General features: G+C 39.7%; 2 protein-coding genes and 1 long non-coding RNA gene across 5 annotated transcripts in view; 2 read left to right on the top strand and 1 right to left on the bottom strand.

Moving 5' to 3' along the window:
* Positions 1-19,073, bottom strand: part of LOC139115761 (endoglucanase 4-like) — a 31,225-nt gene extending 12,152 nt beyond the window's left edge. Inside the window, exon 1 of one of the 3 annotated variants that reach the window (XM_070678090.1) lies at positions 18,864-19,073. The gene's annotated coding sequence lies outside the window, so the exon portion shown is untranslated. Of the gene's footprint in view, positions 1-30; positions 54-16,313; positions 16,454-18,863 lie in introns of those variants that run through there. The other 2 variants (XM_070678094.1, XM_070678095.1) reach the window with 2 other exon arrangements.
* LOC139115760 (uncharacterized) lies at positions 4,254-10,519 on the top strand. Its single transcript, XR_011548183.1, has 2 exons — positions 4,254-5,258; positions 8,978-10,519. It is a non-coding gene; the product is annotated as an uncharacterized lncRNA (long non-coding RNA).
* A 1,326-nt stretch (positions 19,074-20,399) lies between the features above and the next one.
* On the top strand, positions 20,400-27,422 carry LOC139115758 (endoglucanase E-4-like). The gene is made up of 10 exons (XM_070678089.1): positions 20,400-20,845; positions 21,172-21,336; positions 21,955-22,139; positions 23,009-23,168; positions 23,833-23,929; positions 24,097-24,259; positions 24,998-25,142; positions 25,817-25,982; positions 26,671-26,864; positions 27,119-27,422. Exons 1-10 carry the CDS (start codon positions 20,644-20,646, stop codon positions 27,175-27,177), a joined length of 1,536 nt encoding a protein of 511 aa, XP_070534190.1. The 5' UTR covers positions 20,400-20,643; the 3' UTR covers positions 27,178-27,422.
* The last annotated feature ends 277 nt before the right edge of the window (positions 27,423-27,699 follow it).

The raw sequence follows: 27,699 nt of genomic DNA, 5'->3' as shown, positions 1-27,699 counted from the left end.
AAACTTCAACTTAATCAAGGGAATACTTACAAAAATCGATCGACTGGCTTCCTAACTTGTAAAGTCAACATCGGTCCTATCTACGGCTGATAATTAGCCCAATGTTTTTTTTACGAACAAGTCCTGTGCCAGCGCCATCTTCAAAGTGTACAGCTTGAAGTTGAAGCATGCGCATACTTTCCTTTTAAACCAATACGTCATTGTTATTCGTACTGAGGAATAGCCTTCAAAATGGCGGTGTCACGGGAGTTGTCCGGAGGTAAAATTTAGCGACTTACCAGCAATTACATGGCCCGGTACAGTTTTTGTGTTTCAAGAATCCAGTCGATCGATTTAGGGAGCGTTCAGTTATTATGGCCGGGGGTGGGCCGGCAAAATCCAGGGGGGGGGGTCACCTCAAATTTGAAAACTGCAAGGGGGGGGGGGTCATGTATTTTTCAATCAGCTCAGAGGGGGGTCACTTAATCTTTATAAATATCCGTCACACGTCAAAAAGTAGTTTCAGTGTTCAGAAATATTCTGGGAGAAAAAAATGATTCGTTCATGATTTCATTCTCTGAAGTTATTCACCTGGAAATCTGAACAAAAGTATAATTATCTGTCACATGAACATCTTGACTTGACAACTTTGGGGGTTGTCTTATTGTAAATCAAGCTCACTGCACTGAGTGCGATGAACAATTCCTATTACTTACATATTAGAGATATAGCAAGTTTTGAAACTGGGGGAGGGTCACAAATTTTTCAGCCTTGCTTTGGGGAGGGTCATAAATTTTTGGACCAAATTTTGGGGGATGGTCATGATTTTTTGGCCCCTCCCTTGCGAAATCCCCCCGGCCCTCCCCCCTGCTAATTTTCGTCCAGTCCCTTATAACCGCTCCAGTTGAATGGCTCCGTTGTTGTCCGAAGCAAGCGACGTCGTGATCAGTCGTTCATTGCAGGAGGCGTCGCGATCAGCAGTGCTTATACAGACGTGACGGATGTGTTTGGTAACCAAAGCAGTTTAAATTATTAGGTTTGCATATTAAACTATCATTGCTATTATGTTTGTCTAATCCTTCATTTGCAACTCGATCGTTTCCACAAAAAATAGTAAGTTGTTTACCAAGGAACATGTTTTGTGGCACGAGTCACCAACCGACTCTAAATAGATTTGTGTAACTTTCACACCTGCAAATCCACATAAATGACTTCTAAAGCCATACTTGGGGCGAAGGACGTTGCCATGGTGAACACACGTCAAAACTTCAACAATGCTCCGTTCTTTTGTTCGGTGTCTCTTTGTTTTATTTAAGAGTGTTTCTTTTTGTTCACTTCGATTTCAGCTCAACGATTCTTGAATAGTGGGACCTTTGGTCCAGCATTAGAATCGCAACAACATTTTTAAGACACATGTTGGCCGTCCATGTTTAAGACCAGTCAGTTTGGATCCTGTATTAACAGTGCACACCCTTCGATGCAAATATCCATATTGACTTTGATTCTGACTCTTTGACTATGAAATCCGATCCACTTCAGAGATGTGTTAAAATTCCATCTCTCCTGTTCTGTATTCTAGAAACAAGACTTCTCATCGTCTTAGCAATCCTGGTGTTCATGTGAAATTTTCACAACCGCCGGAATTCACGGTTTTCATCCAATACTTTAGGGACTTAAAGGTATACAGTCACCTGTAATCCAAATATGCCCATATATGGTCAAAGGAGCGTTCCTTGGTATTCGAAATACCAATGTGAGGGCGCTGTTTTTTGAAAAGCGGCCACCCGCTTAAAATCTGTGATTGATTAGATTTTCTCTTTCCATGGTAACTGTGGCAAAATTGGAACAGGTGACAGTATACCTTTAAAGCAACGGATGGATTTCCGGAAGCGATTAATCAGTTACAATAAACTCGTTACTAAAATCTGCAGATTCGATAGTTCGTTGCACTTGATAAAAATTACAGGTGTTTTAATGCACTTCGGGGACAGGTAGGCCTTTAGGAGTCTTTAACTTTTGCATTACCTGTTAGTCTACCACCTCTGAAGCTCATGGCGTTATTAAAGTTGGTTTGTTTTGTAAATATTGAAATTTTGATTTCAAAATTAAATTTGAGAAAGCGGGGATGGCGGCCATTTTTATTTTCAAATTTCGGCAAATGTTGGGTTATGTGTTACTCTAGTAACAAATTTTGCACAGTGACCCTGTTTTTTTATTGTCGGTTTCGTCAGGGAATTACAGAAAGTCTGAACAAAAGTTTAAACCTTTCATTTACGGGGCGCGTAGAGCCTTAATCGTGACTTTGTCGATAATGTTAGAGGCATGTGTGTTAGTCACTGACATGTTTAGGATCAACGCTGTCTGGGCATATATGCCTAACGTTAGAACCAGACTCGCGTTACTTCCATGGTGTATGTGTAGCTGATTGGTTCCTAAATTTCTTGAAGGAGTGAAGTGGCGTGACCGTGGCCAACAGCGATAAAATCATAAATATAGCAAATCGTTAACATCAAATTTCAGCGTAAGGGCTAAACTTGACTAGTAGTGCATGTATTTACATGTAGTAGCCTTCTAGTCACTGTAACGTTCTATTTTCGTGCAAACCAGTGTGCGCGTGACCCTCACGCGCGAAATATTGTTTTGATCGTATGACGCTTTCGCGATCGTGCGATAAACCCGACAAGAAGGCCTGGCTACGTTATAGCCAACAATAGATGTTTTAAAAAAATTTTGTCAGCTTCAGCTTAGACAGACTTTTTTCTCGAGGGTCTACTTTGCAATATCATTTGCCAGTTTTCAGTGGCTGGAATAAAACAAACATAGGCCCAAGTCGTTGTATCTGTGCGTGACAAACACTTTCAAACATCAGTGGCGGTGTGGAAATGCAGATCGTTTCGCATAAGCTCAGACTCGGATTACTACCTTAAAGAACAGTTTTGTGAGAAGGCTTGATGTCATCGTAACACTCGTGTTTAAAAGGTCAGAGATATGATCATTTGCATACAAGAGCGACATTGGGAATCGGATGTCGACAGATGTTCCAGAAAAATAGCTGCCGGCCCGTGTACTGAGAAGCAACCTGTCACGTGTTTCAACCTACTGACCCATATATAGCTCAACGTTTTGGAACATGGTAAAACAAAAGCAGAACGCCACTGGCTAGTATGTTGCCCAGAGAGAGAGAGAGAGAGAGAGAGAGAGAGAGAGAGAGAGAGAGAGAGAGAGAGAGAGAGAGAGAGAGAGAGAGAGAGAGAGAGAGAGAGAGAGAGAGAGAGAGAGAGAGAGAGAGAGATCTAAATGAATAACTCGAATAACTCGAATCGATTGCAGTATGTACTTGATGACGAACAAGAAGTTATCAAATCATTCCTACGAGACAATAAGTCCGTTCATGAATTGTGACAGTGAAAGACCCCTTAACAAAGCAACACAAAACAAAACAAAAGAAACCGCTCTCCTACAAGTACGAATAGGAAACAATATTTCAAGGCGTGAAGGGACACGTTTTAATATTAACTATAGGAAGGACGATATCATTGTTAATTTCAGAAACAAAACTGGGTAAAATCGATTCTCGAAACCTATTTGTCGCCGGAACTTTGTTTTTGCACTAATCAATCGTTGTCAATATAATAAATGCAACTCGGAGGGGGGAGACTCCGTGATATCAAATCACCATAATTGGCTGTCAGGTTACTGTTACGGTCTGTTTTTCACTTAATATGTTGACGTTTATCAAACAAAAAATTTAAAATAGCAATTACTGTTAAAGCCCCGTTATACAGAGATCACGGATTTCGAAACGAGCAAAGGAGAGGTCTTTAATCTCCATTGGCAGTGCTGGAACTTCACTGTGGAAGTGTTGTTATAGGCACGGAAATAAAAGATCTATTTTTGGAGTGGCATTTGGTAGCTAATAATAACAATGGTGAATAACATAGAGCTGCTTCATTGGTCATTTGTACGTGGTACAGAAGTCCGATTGTGCATGTGCCATCAATACAGTGTTGGGTATACATTTTCATGCGAAATTCGATAATATTTCGTCCCATTTCAAAGGGATCGGTTGGATTTGGATGGTTGGATGGATACTAGAACCTTCTGTGATATTTGGATGACTGGTATGTCTTCAATATGACGGACTACACAACAGTTCGTTCAGGGACGCTTGTGCTCGCAGACGTCACGACTGCCATTGCCGCACAGCTTTCTGTAAATAATCGCGGGAGTAAATGGGACGCGAAAGGATATTTTCCAGGCGAGTATGTCTGTGTGATAGTGAGCTTGAAGTAGACGAACCGAAAATTAGCGTCGATTACACATTGTTGCCTCTTTGACGAGAAATTTCCTGTTCTTTGAGACAGTAATATGCCACGCACATTTGGTATCATACTGTCACGTGTTCTGAGCTAACTAAATCTCTGACAGGGAGTTCGGAATGAGACACCAGGGCAAGACACGTGAATGTACTTCATCTAGGTAGTTTTATGAACAGTTGAACTAATCCGAATGACCATATCTCCAGGAAAAAAACGCGGAGGTACTGTAAGAGGGATTTTAATAAATGCAAACTCAAATCGGATTATACTATCATATTGCACTAATAAGTACAAATCTACGTTATCAAAGCGATATGTAATCCCTAAGTTTCTCATTTGTGACCAACACATTTCAAAGATAATTTACATAAATTTTGTGCAAAACAATCAGCCTCAAAGTTTCACCTTGATACCACGAATCATATCAAATAAAAATGTTGTGCGTTCAATGGTTTTCAAGCTTTCCATGTTGACAGAGACGGGGCGGTTGATCCTGCCTGATCCGGTGAGATCCTGTGGCGACTTATAAACAGGAGCAAAAAAATATTGAATATACAGATATCACAACACAGGCTGAGCTATAATTAGATCTGGTGTCATGTTGTGTATTTAAGCGGCAGACTCGTCTGGTTCACAAACACAATCTGAATTTTGTTAACTTCAATTCATTGAATACAACCACGAAAAGGCTGTTTATCCTCATGTAAAACAACCTCACTCTTTTACTCGATGGGGTCGTAAGCGGGAAGGATCTGCTCTCCATGAGAATACAAAGTATCAGTCGATGAAAAGGTCTTGAGTCGACGCCTTTCATAGGTTCTCATTGTCCTACGTCACTCCGAGTCAGTCTACAAATAACAAGGTCACTGCACTGTAACCAGGTACTGACGTTCCTCGCCGTGGCGTTTTCAGAAATCACGATGTTAGACGTTTCCTCAAACTTTCGCCTGGTTGACAAAGGTAACACTAAAACTTTTTAATATCATCGATTCGATTTGTCCGCCCGGGCATGGCCTAGGCCTAGGAGACCGATCAGCTTCGACGAAACCACAACCAGGTAGCTTTTCCAAGTGGTCAAAAACATACCACGAGTAGTGAAATAGGTGATCATTTGCGGCTAGAGCTGTCGTACAGAATATGTTCGTATAGAGGAAAGCTGGAAGTAATTGTTTGTAATTTCTTCTTTCAAAGATTTGATAAAATGTCCCGTTGTCATTCCTGTCCGATATGCTACGTTGATCGACCGTTGCTCATGTCAGAATCTGTTCAAAGTAAGCGTTGACCTCCGATCTACAGGGCGCGGTGCGCGGTATGCACTGAACCAATAAGGGACAAACAAACGACTCAAGATTTATGCAAATTAGGCTTTCACTTTTCAAAATCCGCGTCTGTGAGGGAATGTCATTGATCCGAATATAGATCGTGGAGGAACCAGCACTACTAAAGCATTTTCTTTGACTGATTTTTGCTTGTTTGCGCAAAGTTATGGCCACTGAAGAGAAAAAGTGTGGGCTATGTGTGGGCATTAGTGTACAAGGGAAAGTTTGGACCCCATTCGAAGGCGCTGTGTATCGCCTTTTTGCATTTCCTTCCCGGGACGAATGCTCGCTCACACTCAGTAGTACATATTGTGCGGGTTCAGGGAGACTTGTGTAGTCGTTCCTCCGATGAAATCTGAACATATTTTTCTCGAAAAGTGTCAATACGGCAACGTTGACAAAAGATTCGGGTAAACATACTCAATGCATATATGGAGCTCGAGCTGTCACTGTGGACAGACGCACCGCTTGTGTTGCAGGTCAAAGGTCGTATCTATTATACAAGCACCTGTGTCAACTTATCCACAATAGTATGAATTAAATTACAGTCTTGATTTTTTGAAATAGCTCGAAACTGAAAGATTTAAGGTTTTGCCAAAACTTTCCCCAGGGCAACAATAAACTAGTCTCATTCATAATCAAGGACAAAAATCAATGGTCTCCATGCAATTTTGGACACCAGAGAAACAAATTACCTAATTTTGCCGATATTTGAAATGCACTAGAGCCGCTATCCCCATGTTAACTCTAGTGGATTTTCGATTTACACAAATCTAGAAGGTGGAGATTTCATCTACAGCACAACTTTATCTTAGACTCCTTAGAGCTTAGACTCTGGATATCGATCCCCGAAAATGTATTCCACCGTAAGATGGATAAGAAAGTATCACGATAGTGTACCATGATGTTTTAGAGCGGAATCCAAGTTGCCTAAATGCAAAGGATCAACTCCTCTAAGGTCTATGCTCAAAGCTGGCACGCATGGAAAACACAAACATCGGTAACGGGCGGTGTGAGCACTGGTCCCGTTACGCAAGACAATCGTCGTTTTCTATTGTTCTTCGTCTGTCCCTGCCTGAGTAATTCCAAACAGGCAGGAGTCAGTCTCCGTGTAACACGTCATTACATAAGCAACCGGGAGGTATCATGGAGGTACAAATAGTTTGGTACCTCCATGGTAATATTAATATTTTTATTTTATATCGCACGTCAGAAGATCAATCTGTCCCACGTTCAGGCGTGAGTTGATCATCTTTGCAAACACATCAGAGACAGATTTCGAGGAATACTAATATTTCCATTGAATCACTATATTTGTGTCCAAACACGGAGCTATCTCTTTTCAGCAGTAGGGGGGCGTGAGTAAACAACCGGCATTCCAAAATAGTTCGCGATACATTACAGAGTTGGTTTAGGAATATACCATCAACAAGGCCAATGTCAGAAGAAGGTTGGTCATAACGAGAACATACAATATTTTCGAATTCGTTTGGTCGAGACTTTGTGTAGTTTGCTACGAGCGGAGATCACAAATTGTCGTCTGCATTAAGCTGCAAAGATTTTACACTTTCCCTTTAATCAGCACACGCTCATATTACAGCTTTTGGACGGTCCTGGTATCCGAACAAAAATGACATGGCCAGTAATTGTACGTTTTTATCTCCAGCAATATCACTTTTTAGAAGTCATGTGACATCAGATTATACTACTGTTCCGTTCTGTGGTTTTCGAATTCGTTTGTTCGAAGCGGTGTATATGGTGCTAGAAGTACAGATCACAGAATGCCACCTCAGCGCTGAACAATAGACAAGTATGATCGTTGAAACAAAGGCAGTGTTTTTTTTAACGAACTTCAACTTTAAAGTTGAATCGCGGACGCATTGCCAACTGACATTTTTTCTGTTAGATATATACAATTCTTTGCATAATTTTATACAATTGTACAATGTTTTAACGGAAATTCTATTTAACTGTTTGACAATAGCACCATGGGTGACCTATGTGTATTTGTTGAGTGTTGGGTTTCGGCCGTTGTTTTGCGTGATTGCCTCAATTTGCGGAATGTAGGACAAGAAAGTGCCTCTTTCTCACCAATGGTGAGACTCTGCTGTCATTCCCACCGCTATCAGGTGAGAAATTCTGTACCAACCTATGGTAAGAATTGCATTGGAGCCTGATTGTCATTGGAGATACAGGAAAATCTCACTGTCCACTGATGAGGCTTGGAATCCTCACTGGTCACTGATGTAATGAGGCTCAAGACTGAATTTCACGAGTGACCAGTGGAAGTTGAGTTTCACCAGTGACCAGTGAGAAGTTCCAAGTCTCACACATCGAAAAGTACAGAACATTCCTCACGTCCTTAAATATGAAATCGGCGTTGGCCATTTTTATGGCCCCTACGTGACCCTCGATCTTCAGGCCTGTATTATCGTTCGTATAAACACACTACTTTGATTTACATTTCAAAATATATTTCAACATTTTATTGACTACTTTTAAGATTGTTAGAGGTGATGCAATGTAACGCTTTATCTGACCGATTTAATTGATCTGTATGTACCTACAAGAAATCTGCGATCTTCTGAGACATTGCGTGTAACTCCTCCTCGCGGCTATTTTAATAAGTCCTACGGTCAGAGAGCATTTTCGGTATGTGCTCCTTTGCCGTGGAATGCACTGCCTACAGAAATTCGTTGTGCCAGAAATGTAACTTCTTTTAAACGTTGTTTGAAAACGCACCTTTTTATGAAGTTTTACTCCTAATTCTAGTTTTTTGAGTTTTTAGCTGTTTTTTAAATCTGTTAAACACTTGTGTTCATCGCACTGAGACGTTTGTGGAGTGCGTTTTTTTAAGAATTAAATATTATTATTATTATTTAACACCCTGTATGAGCCCCCAACGACTTTACTAAATTATGAATTAAAATTACCTCTGTGACTTATTTTCAAGCAAACACCTGCATTTTTCTTGTAGCAAAATATTGATTGTGAATCTCACACAAACAGAGAGAGAGAGAGAGAGAGAGAGAGAGAGAGAGAGAGAGAGAGAGAGAGAGAGAGAGAGAGAGAGAGAGAGAGAGAGAGAGAGAGAGAGAGAGAGAGAGAGAGAGAGAGTATTGTGCCTTCATCTAATTTCTGACCAGGTGCCATTAGAATAAGTAGTTTCAAGATTCACATTATTTGTATTCTCATATACACAAGTCAAACATTAGTCAAATCTGTGCCTTTTACTCTCTTTTGATACAATTAAATATAATCAAATATCAATAATCTTGTCGAGAGAGCAAATATGAAGTTCAAGAGTCTCAGAATATTCTCACTATTCAACGTCATCTTTCGGTGTCTTGGTTTTTTCAGGTTTACGAACGACATTGAAATGAGGAACGCTGAAGTTGGTGGTATCCATGAACAGTAAATATGTGAAAGACTTTACTCTGAGCGAAGTCTAGAATGTCATACACTCTGTTTTGGTTTTTAATTGGTTTTGCTTTAGTCGTGACCGCCATCTTGTTTGCCATCAGTTGTTTTTGTCACTTTTCGAAGGGCGCGTCACCACTTCAAATTATACGGACGACCCAACTCTGAGGAGAAGTACGCAGGCGTTCGTCTCTCTCCGTTGTGTGCTACGAATTTGTTGACTTGACCGACGTGTTCAAGTTTGCGTAGGCACCCCGCGGGGTGCTGCGGATTTTAGACTGAATGGGAAGTACGTCGGTAAGAGCGCCACTAACGCCAACTATATATACATTTGTATCATATTCTTCTGTACCTTGTGAAGAACCCGATTGGCGGATTTGTGGAGTATTGCTATGGGAATTTAAACTCTTTCTCTGCAAGGAAATTTACCAAGATGTTTCCGAAAATAATCATCCGATCTGCGCTTGAGAAAAGGAACTGGAAAACTCATATCTCCATCGCGGATAACTGTCCAGTGACCGTACAAAGGAACGGGCCGGCGGTCATGGTGACATTCCAGGACCATCGCCCGAACCACGAAAAGCGCAGTCCGAAAGTTGCGCACTTGCATAAAGTTTTTGCCTTTGGGAAATGCTGTCTCGAAAAAAAGGTCAGCTAGTCTTTCTCTGAACGATTGAAAGATGCTTTAAAAGCTAACTTTTCACCTTTTGTACCAGTTTGCATCAAATATATCATCTGAATAATGGCGAACTTGAAGAAAAAGAGCTACATGTGTCTTTGCCAACAACCGATGGTTTCTTAACACGTACAGTGACTCAACGCTGGACTTCGGAACCAATACAGTTTTCGTTCTTGTTCAAATGGTTTTCGGAGTCAGTCCTGATGACACGGAAAACTGGCTATTATGCGTACAGACGGCCAAAAAGACAGCCATCTGTTGTATAATTGACGTGATTACTATCCAAGAGAACAAGAATCAGTATTTTTTTTCACCGAAATTTTACATGAAATTTATCTTATGATTTATTTTTGTTATGGAAGTCTTGTAGACTAAGCTACCTTTATAGGTCAACAATAGAAGTGTGGACCAATTAGGCTTCTTGGTGAGCGAAATTTTCACATCGAATGTTTAAAAGTTGCAAACCGAACATGGTTCTGAAATCATGGATTATTCAAAGGTGAACTGAAAATGAGCTTGATTTCTATTGCCAGGGAAAGTTTGATAGTCTAGCTGTGACGTCATATTTTGACATGGTGTCAAGAGTTCAGACCTTCATAAGGAACCGCAAGTTTATACACGTGACTCGATAGCGATAACGTCCACGTACCCGGTGCTTTCTAATTATCATATGTGACGACAGACCACCTGTTGATATGTTGAACACTTGTGTTTTGTACAGAGAATGTAAATACGGACTTCTTTTGGTCTGCTCCTTTCAATATAATGAATAATTAAATCGACCGTTTTTTTAATAAAATTAATCTAAAAAGTGTATTTTGCTGGATTTTCTTTTCATACTTCTTCACTAAGACTGATTATGTACCTGGAAATTGTAAAGGGACAAAGTCGGCCATTTTTATGAATTTTGTTTGATACAAGATACTACTTATATTGTTTGACATGTCAAAAGATACTGAATGAATGGATGACCATGCATATATTCGACCCCAGCTTCAGACACGATCAATGAAACCATCGCGAAAATGAATTAATGGTCATGACCATTAATTCATTTTTGCGATATTGTTTCATTTAATTTGTCTAAAACTGGGGTCGAATATATGGTCACCCTTTCATTCAGTATCTTTTGACATGTCAAACAATATAAGAAGTATCATGTATCAAACAAACTTCATGAAAAATGGCCGACTTTGTCCCTTTAAATTAATTTTGAAATTTTGAAGTTTTGCTCACAAATTTGCTTTGGAAACTTTAGACTATTCTCGTCCGTAGTCAAGAATACAAATCGGGGAACATGGTGCAAATTTTTTGATCAGATGAGCACACTGCCTCAAATTTGACCGATATGACCGACAAGGCTGCCGTTTCAGTCCGTGGAAACATCAAGTTTCACAGAGGCAAGAGGACGAATACTTCATCTTCTATCGCCGGTTTTAAACGATTTAACACATGTCAAATGACCATGTTATAGGCTATTAGCATACCGCAAGGGTTTGAGGATTTGAAAATCTCTTACGAGGCACATTCTCTTCCAGTTTGGTCAAAACCAATTGTTATCGATGGCGATTGTGGAGCTTACAGGGAATCGGGTCGAATGATTTGGAATTCTTACTTCGCTGTGGTGTGTTAGAATTATGTCATGTACCTCGAGTAACGAAGACTAAAAGACGATTCTCTTCTTTTGCGTCATAAACTGTACCTAGGACGACAATTCGCTCGAGACTAAGTAACGGTCAACTAGGCGCCTTGTGGTATATGCCAGCTAAAACTGTGGTTATCGCGAATAGCGACCGCTATGTTTCGCTACTTACCAAAGCTACTCACATAGTGACTCTGTTTCATGTGTATCGCAAATCCTATGTTATTCTTGGAATAGTTACCTCTAATTACTTACTTGACTTGTTTCATTGTCTTTTTCTTCAATAAGTTATTTGTGGATCCCTTTTTACAGCTCAATACCCAGCTATCTGAAGTCGTTGTAACTCGATTGACTGTGAGTTGAATGGCTTAGACATTCACCGGTAAACAGTCCGGGTTATGTCCATATAGAGGATAGTTGGGAAAAGCCAATGGCGTACCGTATATGTAATGAGGTTAAGGCAAGAACCAATCACATACTGTATATGTAATGACGGTTAAAGGTTAAGTGGGTTCACTTTGAAATGTTATGCTGAGATCGCGATCGGACCTGACAGATCCACCGTGACCGATTGAGAATGTTGGCTACCCGGAGGTGTCGAGTCAATTTGCGACGTTCTACCGTGTTAAAAATTGTAAGGATTTCTTCAGGAATAGTTTTCTGAGTTTCTTTACCCTAGACCATGTTCGACAAAGAGTTATTTGACGTTTTTCGTACTCTTTACCAGCTTCTGGTTAACTTCTCGGCGATTGATTCTGCGCGCGTTTTTCTGAGCGAAGGGTCAATCGTACCGGGAAATGCATGGTGATCGAAAAAATCGTGCTCCATCGTGCTCCGATCATTGACAAGAACAGTTAACCATCGTTGCAAAGCTTGAAACATTCTCCATGCTACAGATGGAAAGGTTAAATAAATTTGACCAAAAATAGGCCATATTTGGCGACAAATAACTTGCTGTAAATTTACAAGGGTCAAATCCTGATTTCGAGGAGCGGTACCTGGCCAGGAAAATCATCCAAAGAATAATATTCGATGTAATAACCACCAATGTCAGTCGCCATCTCGACCGTACTGAACATTGTGCATAACGTCTACATCTAAAAACTACCTAGTGCTAAAAATAAAGGGTTAAATCTGCCGAAAGTTCCCATCTCATTACAATCTGCGAGCCAAGGATTGCATGGTTAATTATTCTTGACGTTGGCGGCGGCAGGTTCGCTGATTGGTCAATCGTAATATCCTCTCTATGGACATAACCCGGACTGGTAAACAGAAGAGCATGTCTAAATCCAGGTTTGTGGTAGCTGTGCCTAATTGGCGGCAAGGTGATAACAGAGAGTACAGATATTGCAAATGAATTTTGCGAGTATTTCTCTGATATTGGGCCCAATTTGGCGTCCAAAATTTCCACTGATATCAATTTCCAGAATTATTTGAAGCAGAGTCGTAGCAATTCTTTCTTTTTTCAACCAGTTGTTCCAGGAGACATTATGAAAGAAATACTCTCCCTGGATTCCTCAAAAACACCTGGTTATGATTTTACTCATCCTCTTTTGACTATCCATGCAGCTGAGTATATCGCTGGCCCTCTTTCACATATTATCAATCTTTCGATTTCAAATGGTGTTTTTCCTGATAGTCTAAAAGTAGCAAAAATTACCCCTCTTTATAAAAAAGGTTGTCCATTTGATGTTGGTAATTACAGGCCAATTTCAATTCTGCCCGTCTTTAGTAAAATTTTTGAAGCAGTTATCAACAACAACTGGTTTCTTTTTCTTGACAAGTACGATATTTTAATTGATACGCAGTATGGATTTCGCAAAAAATACAGTCCTAAAGTTGCCCTCGCTGACATTGTTGCTGATCTTATAGAGAAGATGGACCTTGGCTATGTAACATTAGGTATTTTTGTTGATTTGAAAAAAGCCTTTGACACTATAGATCATGATATCCTTCTTCACAAACTACATCATTATGGAGTGCGAGGTCCATCACTAAAGTTATTTCATAGTTATTTAACAAGTCGTAATCAATTTGTAATTGTCAATGGTAAATCTTCTTGTTACAGGCAAATCAAATGTGGTGTACCGCAGGGTTCCATTCTGGGTCCGACTTTATTCTTGGTATATATTAACGATATTTGTAATTCAACAGACTATTTTAATTGTAGACTTTTTGCAGATGATACAAATATTTTTAAATCTCTACGTACCCAGAATGTAAATCTTACTCAATTAACGCCAAATTTAATGAAATTATCAGTTGGTGTATGGCCAACAAACTCACAGTCAACGTTGACAAAACCAATTATATGATCATAAAGACACCACAGCGAAACACCACATTTGAAGGAAATCTGTCAATCGGGAATGATACAATAGAACAAGTTTCTTGTGCAAGCTATTTAGGAGTTACAATAGATTCATCTTTGTCATGGAAATATCATATACGAAAGGTCATTGAAGTAATTACACCCAAATTGGTATTATTACACGACTAAGACACTATGTTCCAAAATCCCTTCTCATTCAACTATATAATGCTTTTATCTTACCTCATATAATGTACTGTTTGGAAATCTGGGGAAACACTTATTTCAGCTATTTAGAGCCAATTTTTCGCCTTCAGAAACGGATTGTTCGCTCAATTACCTTTTCTCATTTCATTGCTCATTCCGAACCTCTGTTTTACAAACTGAATATTTTAGATATCTACAAACTGAGTAAATATTGTACTTGTATGTTTGTTTATGATTTGAAACATAACAATCTTCCTCATACAGTTGAACACTATTTTGAGATTCCAAAGCACTCGTATCCAACACGATTAACACAAGTTGAAAATTTTCGTATTCCAGGCTCAAATTTGACAATTTCACAACATAACATTAGGTATGCAGCTGTGAAACACTGGAATTCGCTGCCTGACTATCTCAAACAATTGTCAAGTAGACAGTTTTCAAGTCTGCATTGAAACATCACTTACTGAATTTACATTAAATCTGTGTTTGTTTCTATCCTCCATCACACTTAAGCTTGTACCGAATAGTTATTAGTATACTCACGGGCCATGAACTCGACTAGTCCTTTTAGACTATTTTCATGGCCCCACCAGATTTTACAATATTGCAATGTTCTTTTCTTTTCTTTGACTTTGTACGATTTCAGTAATACACGGTTTTCTGATAATTTTCATTATTGTACATACTGTGAAGCATCTGGTGAAATAAAGCATTCATTCATTCAAATGCCCTCTATTACCGCGACTGTTTTACGTTATGGTGGACGATAAGGGAAATAGCACGACCGATTTTTCACAGTCTCCTGAGAACTGATACTAAATATATCCTATGGGGTTAAAACTCCCGCTTTTCATATATAGTCATGACCGCCTCAGGCGGCCACAACGAGCAGTGGCCTTACTCATGGCAGAAATACTTATTGTCATATTGTCGAATATTTCTTTGAATTCAAACTGCTATGACAAATTTGCAACACACCTTTGCGTTTTTCAACAGGTAATGGATGACATATTTGGCCGTTGACGGTCATTCGAATCCGGTCGACAAGAGAAAGGAAATGCCAACAATTGAAAGGATCTTTTTGTAGAGTATTTCACATGGATATGTTAGCCTTCGACTTCCCATGATAAGCACCAAATGCTAAGTTATGTTGCTCAAAGGAAGAGTTGGTACCGTGGTGTGAAAAGCAGACACAAGGGGGCGTCCCTGTTATGGTATTTTCCTGTTCGCAAGGTTAATAGCCAAGTTCACATACCGCACACCTGATTTCACTGTGCTACAAAAATACTGCTTTGGCATACGCTCTGTGACAGCGTTTATTCCATGTTAGGGGCCAGTTTAAGACCGCATTTTAGGAATAATTAGTGTATGTGTTACACTTTTATCTGCGCTTGTCATTGTCGTACATCTGAAAGCTTGCATAAGAGTCGAATTTTGAAACGTTTAGCGCGGATAACCATGCTAATATACAATATCAGCCTTAAAGGAGTACTGATGCGACGTCCTCAACTAGGCAGGCATATAAGCGTAAATACACGCTGTGCATTATGGTTCGAATGTGGTAAAAGTTATGTCAAGATGGAATAAGACGATATCAGTAGGAAGAAATAATGCACAAACATTAGGTCAAGCAAGTTTAAGCATTTTAATTCATGTTCAGTCACATGACTACCTGGCCACCAAGTGGTCCGAGGATTAATGCCCCGTGCATATATTTATTGGGGAGCAGCAACGTTTATGATAGGTATACGGTCTAGCAAGTTTTGTATTTCAATAATTATTTAACTGGCACAACTATACGCCGATCAGTTGTCTTGGATTTATATTATTTGTGTACATATGTGATCTGACGATGTTGAGGACGAAACAGTCGCATAAGTCATTGCCGAAAATTCAAGTCAAATAGCCGAAAGACTTGACCCATCTATAGAGTAGATAAATACTTTTCATATCGGGAATTAAGGGCGGAGGTGGGGGCTACGGAACTGCTCATTGGAACTGCCGTTTCTTCTTTAGCCGATTTTGATGATATGAAGATGCTGCGAAACTACTCGTCTCACACATTTTTCGAATTCCAACTTTTTAATGCTAAATCAGTGATCATCACATGGCGAAAACATTTGTTGATAACGAACAACAGTATACTTCATTTCCATCCGGTGATTTGTACTTGTAGTAACTAGTTAGTTAACGTCGTATAGCTAAATCATTGGAAACCTAAAACTTGCTGACATCCAAAAATAAAACTAAAGAAAGTTCTCGTTCCTTCTGTTGCCACATCTTTGTCAGAAATGCCTTTTCCCTTATTTTATCTTTCTTATTGTCGTTTACCACGATCAGTATTTTATCATTTTCTTAAGTCTTTGATGGTGTTGCCTTCCAACATTATATGAACACTAGAATTATCACATTTGATGAATACTGTCATACTTACGAAAGTTTGTACCGTACACTCTCGGTCAAGGGTATATGATGTTTGCGGAGCAACGTTTGCACGTACTGGAGACTCCTTCGCAAAGAGTTCAACTGGAAAATTCAAGTACAAACACACAGTCTCAACGACCGATAACCGAGCGCACTTCTGTAAGTGACAAATCGAGAACAACTGGTGTGACTTTGCAGCTCCAGACAGTCACTCTGCTCTGAGCATGCGTAAACTTTGTCAACTTCCCTCACACGTATAAACTATTTAGTAGAGTACTGATCGCATTTATCTAAATGAACAAATACTATTATCAATTAACTGTCACAGCCTTTCTGACCGATCACTTTGGTAACGATGACAGTGACGTTGACAAGGACGACGAAGACGATAATGATGATGACTACGTGCGATAATGCAATGATGATTACGTTGATAGCGATGATGATGAAATGATGCAATGATGATGATAACGATAATGATACGATGATGATGATGATGATGATGATGATGATGATGATGATACGATGATGCTGATGATGATGACGACGATGACGACGACGACGATAATGATGATGATGAAGAGGAGGAGGAGGGGGACGACGACGACGACGACTATGCGATGATGATGATGATGATGATGATGATGATGATGATGATGATGATGATGATGATGATGATGACGTGATGACGGTGATGATGATGATAATAATTATGTTGATGATAATGATGATGATGATGATGATGATGATGATGGTGATGATGATTGTTACTGTGACGACACTCTTACAGACGCCTCAAAAAACAGACGCGCTCCCTCACTTTCTTGAGCACATCTTCGGCGTTTCTTTCCAGTTAAATATATGTTCATCGGATTAATCGAACGATTTCATTGTGTTAGCGCTATAATTGCCAGTTGCACACAGCCATTTCGATCTGTTTTGAAATCGGTAGTTTTATTTCTTTGTCGATAAAGAGCACCGGCTGTGTTTAAAGTCGATTATCGACTTGTTTCGTGAAAATTTCTCATCAGCTCATCTAACAGTCGTATCGTCTGGGGATTCGATAATTGAATGAGTGCTTTCATGCCTTAAGTCACACAGACCTGAGCAGATAATGAGAACAGAACCCGAGAAAGGACATAACCTGAGAGGGGGGCGTATCAAGAATGTGAGATCGCAGCAATCTGCGAATAACTTAGCAATCTGAAGCCGATTTTAGAAGAAAGTCAATTGGACACAAATCTTTTTGCTCGACAATACCAAGTCGTTGAGGTTTACCTACAAGTTTGAATCGAAGTATTGTGTCAAGTTAAAATCCTAAATAAAATGGACGAAAAACATTCTGATATATTTATTCGGCTTTTCGAGATGTTTAAAGAGCATAATATGACCACTAAGAGACTACGTCATCATCCACTGATAAGATTAAGCAGATTGAGCAAATTCCAAAGAATCCGAGAATAGGCTTGGAGAAGATTTTAGAAATCCTCAAACCAGATGCTAAAACAATTTTCAGGACAACTAGTCTGTAATTGTCCAGACAAGAAAGTGATGACTTTTTTCGGTTGGACGGATTTTTAGAAATAAGTGTGAACTGTTCCAAAGTTGGCTATTAAGTCTCACTGTATCATGAAGTGTCATAATCAGAATTTATTCCAAGGCAGAATCTTATGAGGGTTTACAGTGTCTTTTATTAGACTTGGTTCAAGTCTGTGATTTGTGAATGTTTGAGTTGGGCGAACGCGGTGATTTGTGTTCTGTTTTCACATGAAATGTTTGAGTGGGGTGAACGATATACAAGGGAGTTTTCTCCCTGAATTCGGCAGAAAGTAACTCATTACTGCGCAGACTCAAAATAGCGCGTTTGATCGCTGGGAAAACCTGGCCTCGGCTGCCAAATTCCAAATAGATTTGTATGAATAGGAGAGACACAAGAGAAACTATTGCAAATGATTTTATTTTTTAAAATTCACCGACTTGAACCAAGTCTATGCCTTTACAGAATTGTCGCACTTCTACAGTGCAAAGTCGTAGAAACGACAGCGGGAGATCTTACATGCCTCTCAGTTTTCGACATACGTAAGTTGGAGTTTGGAGTTACCCCGTGACACTCTCAACGAATCCTTTTTCTTCCATAGTAATTGCATGATTGTTGAGGCAGCAAATGGTTTACGAGTGAGACCTTTTCAATGTTCTCAGGACTATCTCATAATGTAATCATAGACATTGGGCACAACTTTCATAGTGTGATCATTTTATTTTCGACAGCTTGCATGAGAGAGAGAGAGAGAGAGAGAGAGAGAGAGAGAGAGAGAGAGAGCTCTTGAAGGGTGGAGGATTCAGATATCATCTCTAAAAATCGACACAGATCTCTCAAATTTGAGAACAAGATTAAACAAAATCGAACTGAATTGTTTCAATTGATAAACGTGAAACTACCAATATATGTACACGTTTTCGAATGTCTAAGTTTTCGCGGCATATGCTGTTTACTATGTCAAAACTACCGGCAATGTGGAGCCGTGATGTCTGAATAACGAATAAAATTTACGGAACTTACCCTAGTTGCCCTTGAACGTCTTCACGACGACCAGGAATAAAATCACTCGATTGTCGAACGATGCACCTCCGTTCAACTCTCTGAAGCAAGCAGCCTCGCTTGTTGTCAATATATGGCATTTACAAGACGTGATGCCTTGGTTACGCAATCGGCTGTCATTTCGTGATTTCAAAGGGGGTGGGGGCACTCTTTACTCTCGGCTCATTCTGGTCTCGGTTGTCAAATATTGAATCTGAAAATGAGCAAACACGTTCAACGTCATTTAATTGTCTTCTAATCAGCTTACACTTAAAACTGATAATTGCTCCGGTCGCGCAATTATTCTCTCTAAAAGATGAATTAAAAATAGTTCACTGTCGCAGTCAGTATTGACTTAGCGTGTGTATCTTCTGATGGATTTCGTGTGGTTCGCTTTTTAAATTTTGTCGTCACCGTTTTAGGGAAATTAACCAATGCATGTTTAAGAAAATTTGGCAATTACTGTCGTCTGACAGATTTATTAAGTCGTCTGCCACATATGTTTACCAATTTTTCGCCATGCATGATTCACTTTAAAGTGGCAAGGTCTGCATGTTGCAAAAACTTTAAACATCGGTTTCACAAGAAACTTTCTGATCCTTGTCTAAGTATTTAAAGCAAATATCTTCAACATACTATTAACAGGCTAAGCTACAGCAAAAAACAGGATGGTTGGACAGTCTCATATACATTACGTTTACTTTTTGTACGTCCCACACAAGTTTGTAGATACATTGTAGATAAAAAGAACCGACTCATTTGAGTGAAATACTAATAATGTAACACTCCGCTCCACTGTTTATCCTTGTGTGTCTAGACAGATTGGCACCAGTACGTATACGTTGTATTATGGTTTGTTTAGCCAGAGTGCTGTCCTAATTAACTTCGGTCTCTACTATCAACTCAATAACTAATTTAGCTATTCCCTTGTGTGTTCTATCCAGACACTCAAATGAGTCAGTTCTTTTTATCTACAATGTTATCTACAAAACTTGTGTGCCACGTATAAAAAGTAAACGTAACGTATATGAGACTGGTTCAACCATCCTGTTTTTTGCAATATTTGTTTTCAAAACTGCTGTCGTTTTAAAGGCCATTCGTGACAATTTAGCCTTATTTGTCCCATTGCAGTCTTTCATTAAACTCGGGCAATTTTCTCGTCGCCTCGACTAATTATCACCCTGCAGAGCTAATCCTAAAATCTCCCGTTTCGCAAAAAGCGATTTTAAATGCGAACGCAAGTCACGAGTTTGACTTCAAACGCAATTTTTCCCACCGCTTTGACAATATTTTCATCGCTACGGCATTAGCTTCAATAGCATTACTGACGGTTTTTTGTGTTTCCGAGATCTGTTGTCTACATGCGAATAATAAAACACGGCACCAGACAGATTAACGCCACTCTGACAATTATCTCGTAACAATTAAGTAAATGACGTGTTGGTAATTAAAAGTATAGTATCCTAACATTTTGCGTAATGTAGCTTAGAGTCCCAGTGAAAAAACTCCCTGTGTGTGTGCGTGATTGTAGATCTGTAAAGGCTGTCAGGGCAACCGGATCATTAACGAGGTGCAAAGCCAAATTACAATATTCGTCAGAGTAAAGACACGAGAAGAACGTAAAAAAGCTCCGACGTCACTGGTTGCTGCTCAACCGGGAATAATCCCACTTGGCGGACGCTTTAACCAAAGTAGCTGACAACGTGAACATCGATCTAACTTCACGGAATTCGAACGGAGTTGCGTGAAGGGGATCGTCAGTATGGTACGCTGGTCAACTGCGTACTGCATCTGCTTGCTATGCTTCTTACCTTGCATTGCATCGGTCAGAGGGGACTCTGAGGGAGTCGAGTGGCCCTGGAGCAGCGATGACGAGAGTACGGACATTGTCGAGCAAAGGCAAGGTCTGGAAGAGGGGCAAAGTGTTCGAGCCTTCCGTGAGGTCACAGTGACGAGAAGTACAAGTGAGTTTGTGCAAGTAACCTTAGAATTGAGAGAGAGAGAGAGAGAGAGAGAGAGAGAGAGAGAGAGAGAGAGAGAGAGAGAGAGAGAGAGAGAGAGAGAGAGAGAGAGAGAGAGAGGGGGGATATAGAGGGAGAGAGACAGAGGCGGAGACAGAAGCAGATGGAGAAAGAGAGAGGGGACTTATTTGGACTATTGAGATAAGCACAAGCGTTATTATAAACATAATTCGGCCCTGACGTGATGGCTTCGAAATTAACATGCGAAATCTGCGTCATATCTTTTATAACTATTCTAGATGTAAACAAGGAAAACGTTTGTTTTTCAGAGAGCTACGACTACAGTGAAGTTCTTCACCTGTCCACGCTCTTTTACGAAGCTCAAAGGTCGGGTCGACTTCCCGAAACTAACCGAATCCCTTGGCGTGGTCACTCGGCTTTGTTCGACCAAGGCAGGAGGAAAACGGATTCGTTGGTGGGCGGTTGGAACGATGGTAACTTTATTGATAGTTCCGTAAACTGTGCCTGGCCTTGTTACTTTGCTTAAACTTATGTAGACAATTTAAAGTCCAAATGTCAACTACATTTTCTTGCTCCACCCCAAACGTGTTTAGATATTAACATTCAGCTTGTCAACTCGGCCTGTACATTGTTAAGTTTTTAGAAGTGAATTCTGGTCCGGACTAGAATTCGAATGTAAACAATAACAGTGCATTTTACACGTTGTGTTGATAAGCGAAATAGTTGGTATTTCAATACGCTTTAGGGGAGTAAAACAAAGACATGCCATTGGCACACATAAGGAAGATAGTTTTAAAAAAATCACCAAAAGTTGTAGGTACTGAGCGTTTGAAGAAAACATTTTACAATCAGTCATTCGCTTTTGATAATGATATAATCAACCTTTTTGGTCATACATTATGTGACCACGAAGGCTAAATATATACAACTCATGCGACATGCATTTGTGGTACCAAATTACTGCTTTGATGAAGTGCCACCTTGAAAACATGCGTCACAAAACGTCATTCAAACTTTATTTAGACTAATGACGATGTTAGTGACAGACTCATCATCATGCTTAGCTTTTCTGCGTCCCACCCTCTCCGCAGCCGGCGACAACGTCAAGTTTCTGTTCCCGATGGCGTACAGTGCAACCGTGCTGGGCTGGGGAGTTATCGAGTACCCCGACGCATACAGAGTAGCGGGTTTGACACCGTACGTGTTAGACTCCCTGAAGTGGGCCTTCGATTATTTCTTCAAGAGCCACGCTTGGGCTAATCGCCTCTATTTCCAAGTGAGTATGACGTCACATACGTCATTGGGAGGAGATTCTCGGTTTTCAGAATTTTCTTCATGTTTTTTTCAAAGATGTTAAGCTGACAAATAACCGACAAGGCAGAAGTTGTCCTTCTTGGCAACCACCAACGAAAATAAATCAAATAACACTGCAACGAACAAATGAAAGTTGAATTCTTGCTACAGGACCGATCAACTAAAATTCAACATATTTTGTTTGGCCCCCGACGAGGGTCTCATCTTATGTTTTTCACACAATTATAATATATGTAATAATGAATCAGCAATTTTGACATGAATAATAATTTATACAATAATAAAGATTACTCTACTCATAAGGAGATGGAATTGAAAAATAGTTGTTTTGAAAACAACTAATTTAGTCCGACTCCTATTCACTCAGAATAAGATATAAACAAATGATGCGAAAAAGGCCTTATATTCTTTCCAAATTTTATGAACAGTAATTGTTTTTATTGAAATACTTTCTCTGTGTAATACAATTTGAATCCCCGTTTGAAATGGTTTCTAGTGTTTTGTCTGGTTCCTCCGACACTACTTGCCATATGGAAACTTAATGTGCTACCACAGTACTGATGACGTGTTTTGAATGGTAGGACAAGTTATGTCGACTCACCGTTCTGCAAAATTTTTACACGAAACTGTTCAAAATGTTTGTCTTTCTTGCAACAGTCTCTGCGTTCGTAAGTTTAACTGAAGTCGTCCAAAGACTTCGTTTTTTACGAATTAAAAGAACTTGAAACAAAGGGAAGGTGTAACACAGGCACTGAATCATTTTGATTGGATTGAATTCACCTGCTTGTTGTTGCATAGTAACACAGAAACTGAATTTGAACAATCCGACAGGTTGGCGACGCAGAGTTGGATCACCAGCAGTGGGTGAGACCAGAAGACGTCACAGATGACAGACCAGCGTTCAGCGTGGACAAAGATAACCCTGGCAGCGATGTTGCCTCGGAGACGAGTGCTGCTATGTCTACCTGTTACCTGATATATAACGAGACAGGTACATATAGGTACTTCTTACTGTCGCCATTTGGATCTGTATTTACATTTGTGTTTTGCAATTGAACATCACTTAAGCGTAATTAAACGTAGGAAACTTGCTACATTTGGGGGCGACGTAATGTAGTTTTCTATGATCAAGAAAGAGAAAGAGGTCAAGAGAGGTCAGGAGAAAGGTCAAGAGGTCGAGAGAGAGAGGTCGAGAGAGAGAGGTCGAGTGAGAGGTCGAGAGGTCGAGAGGTCCAGAGAGGTCGAGAGGTCAAGAGAGAGAGAGAGGGCGAGAGAGAGAGGTAGAGAGAGGTCGAGAGAGGTCGAGAGAGAGAGAGGTCGAGAGAGGTCGAGAGAGGTCGAGAGAGAGAGGTCGAGAGAGGTCGAGAGAGGTCGAGAGAGAGAGGGAGAGAGAGAGAGAGAGAGAGAGAGAGAGAGAGAGAGAGAGAGAGAGAATTTCCTATTCTGTCAAACCACCACTCATCTAGGCAAGAATGCCATACCATTAGGCAATCAAGAAATGTGAAATGTTATTCATTTTTTTGAAACGTCCTTTCTTACAAACCTTGACAAGAAGGAATATGACACACATCACAGACAAACATTGGCATGCCACAATAATTTTGACTTTCTCGTCCATGGTCATCATTCACACAATACCTTTATTGCCATCACAGACCCCGACTACGCCACCACATGTTTGGATGAAGCCAAGGACTTGTACCGATTTGCCACAAAATTCCAGGGCAAATATCCAGATACAGGGTCCTACGCGTGAGTATCTCCCATTTGTTTTTACAAAGTCAGTATTTTCATAAGCAACACCTGGTTACCCGTATAAAAATTCCTTTGCTTTTTGAAAATTTCATAGGTGTGCTGTACTACATGTAATTCTTGACGCATACATACATGTACTATATAAATTTGAATTCAACTCCTAGGTCAACGGGCTTTGGAGACGAGCTCGCTTGGGCAGCAGCCTGGTTGTATCGGGTCACGAACGATACTAAATATCTAGTCGATGCCGAAAAATACTACGAGGAATACAATTGCAAGTCTCGGGCACCAGCGTTTGGTTGGAACGACAAAAGACCAGGATTGCAGGTTAGACCTAAACGCTTCTGGTGGAAATTACAGTTCCTATAAAATCCTGTGACTTACCCTAAGTTTTTGATTCATCAAGTATTTATATTACGATTTTTGCGCATCACAACTAAAAGCATAGAATACCATATCTAAAGACAAATCGCAAATAAATATAGAAATAGACCAGAAAGAATGGGTGTTAGAAACAGATAACATTTCGAAGAACTATTTTTTGTAAAATACCGGCAATTATGAAAAAATAAACTTTCACTGGCGGAAACTCGTAGTTCCTGTGAAACCCTGAGAGATTTTTAAATAAACGAAATAATTCCTATCTAGAAAATATTAATACCAAAGAAACAATCGCGTCTTCCGTCGTAATCCATTACAGGTTTCATAAATATGCCGACCGATTTCAAAACAATACATGAACTTGCCCACGTGTTCTCTATAGAAGATATATATATATATATATATATATATATATATATATATATATATATATATATATATATATATATATATATATTAGAAGATATATATATATATTTATATTAGAAGATATATATATATATATTATATATTATATATAAATATATGTATGTATGTATGTATGTATGTATGTATGTATGTATGTATGTATGTATGTATGTATGTATGTATGTATGTATGTATGTATGTATGTATGTATGTGTGTCTGTCTTCCATCCATACACTGACATAAACCCTCTGTGAAAAATTCTCAATTTCATTTAGTTGTTGATGTACGCTTTGACCGGTGAGGAAGACTATAAAGACCACTTCACCAGATTCATGTCAGCCTGGTTGCCAGGGGGACAAGTGAGGTATACCCCGAGGGGACTAGCATGGAGATCCAGAGTAGGGCCTTTAAGATATTCAGGTGAGAATCGCACCCGAATAACACTTAGAGGCGTTTATACGAGTTAGTCTCGAATTTGCTTTGCAAATGAATCCCTGTGAATATCTTAAAGTGCATCCTGATCAGAAACTGACTCTAGTATACTAAAAAGGAATATCCGCATAGCCGATTATCGTTTTGGGTATTTGGGGTGTTTTAAAAGGCTAGTAACTGTAACATCTGATAATTTTTTTCACCATTTTGTTTTGTGTATGTCAATGGCAATTTATTGTTCTAATCCCCAAAGCATATTGAAAGACCAACTTACTTTGTCGACACAGAGTCTTTATATGTTAAATGCACTGCTATTATAATGAGGACCAGAATTCACTTGTCAACAGTTTCAACACAGTCTAAATTACACATGTACAGGTTGAGTTGACGAGCTGTACACACTTTGTATCTGTACATGTTTTGGGGAGTACAACAAGAAATTATGGTTGGTGATATTAAAATAAAAAAATAGTGATAAAAAATAATGAAAAAAATACTTCCGATCCTTTTATTAATTATAAGTACAGTGCATGTGCACAGTGTGCCGTATGACAGCGCTGGAGTTTCAGGTTATAGTTTAGTCATCGTGGAATCGATGTCTTTATTCTACATTGTCGCTAGTCTTATTAAACACCTCTTTTATCTTCTTGTCTTCACAACAGCTGCCGCTGCCTTCTTGGCTCTTGTAGCCGCCGATCTCGGCATCGAGACTGAGGCTTATCGTGACTTCGCCGTTAATCAAATACACTACATGCTGGGAGATTCTGGTCGCAGTTACGTGGTAGGTTACGGCCTGGACCCACCGACGAGGCCTCAGCACAGAGCCAGGTATAACAAACTATTCGTTCGCAATTTAAAACTTGACTGTCCGTAACTTTCGAGGTATATGCGATATCGACGTTCCGGCAACTCTGTACAATAATGTTCAACTCACAAAAATGTGTCGAAATGTCAAGTTGCCAGCTTGTCAACAGCCGGTATGTGTACAATGTCATGTGCTTTTGTTGACAACTGAATTCTAGTCCGGACCTAGAATTCTTTTGTCAACAAGAAAATTGGAAATCGTACACCATGTGCTGTGATTGCAAGGCTAATATTTAAATTTCAGCGCACTTTCGTGAAAAGAATAATTCTAGAACAGAAAATAGTAAAAATATTCTCAAAAGTTAATTTTGGTTTACGTTACAGCCATGACCGTTCACAAATCATATCACAGTTGTTGAACATGGAAAACTGAAGTCTATTTAATGTATGGATTACATGACTTGGACTTTGCTTCTGTGCAAGAGAAATTTTACACGCGACCAAGTAACCACACCTTGTACGGGGCACTTCACGATTTGAAATTACAGTGATTATAAAACCTGTGTCGATATCATCAATATCAATGTTTTGCTGAATAGGAAAGTGTGTAAGTGTATTTGATGTGTGACATCTAACTAAGATATTACATTTTGAATCCTAACAACAAATTCTGTATCACTAATTCGCACTTTATTTCAATTCATTGAAACAGTTCCTGTCCTGATCTCAAGCTGCCCTGCACTAGATTCCGGGACTTCAGATGGGAGGGACCGAACCATCATACCTTGTACGGGGCGCTGGTCGGAGGCCCTGACAAGGACGATAGTTTTGAAGACTCGCGAAACAACTTCGCCCAGAACAGCGTAGCATGCGATTACAACGCTGGCTTCCAGTCGGCCGTGGCCGGTAAGTTGAAATGTCCAGTCAACGATTATAATGTATAGTTACTTTGACACGCTGATCGAATGCTCTGAAATAAAAGAAAAACATGGTAAGTCGGGAAACGGTTACTGGGGTATAGTAAACGTGCCTGGGAGAAATTTTAAATTTCCACACACAGGTTTCAACCAACTTGACGGTACCAGTCAAAACTGATTATGATTCATATTCAGATATTCAGTGTCGCATTGACCAATCACAATGTTTGGTTGAATTCCCAGGCATACGACATCTAGCCCTGATTGGTCAGCTCCGTGAAGATGAACCAGAGCCGATTTGATGAAAATTAATCGAAGGATGCTTCCTCGACGACGCCCAAAGATGATGAATTGTGCATATGTCGTCTCGGTTTTTTTGGCAACGTCTTTTGTTACCGATCAGTATGCTCGTCAGAAGAGGAGGCGGTTCACATATGTTCGATCAACGAGTACTTATCAAGTAACTAATATCAATATGATTATGAATCTGTGTAAAGTACTTGATTATTTTATGATGTTAATAGAATAAAAAGCAAACTCTGCCTAACTTCACGGTGTGTACGTTTTCACTGTCTTTCATTCCGTTACGTAACTATTGCTCTCACGTGTCGATATGTACGCACCAGAGTCAGTCGTGAAATTTTTGGGTAGTTAGAAATTGAAAATGTCGCGACTTATAGAGAATTATTTAAATAATGCGTTTTGTGTTAGCTGGATAGACAAACGAAATTTAAAAGATAGTCATCATATGAGAGAGAGAGAGAGAGAGAGAGAGAGAGAGAGAGAGAGAGAGAGAGAGGGAGGGAGAGAGAGAGAGAGAGAGA

Source organism: Ptychodera flava, chromosome 17, assembly GCF_041260155.1.
Source record: "Ptychodera flava strain L36383 chromosome 17, AS_Pfla_20210202, whole genome shotgun sequence".
NCBI lineage: Eukaryota > Metazoa > Hemichordata > Enteropneusta > Ptychoderidae > Ptychodera > Ptychodera flava.
The sequence above is the reverse complement of the archived record's forward strand: the minus strand, read 5'-3'. Positions and strand labels throughout refer to the sequence as shown.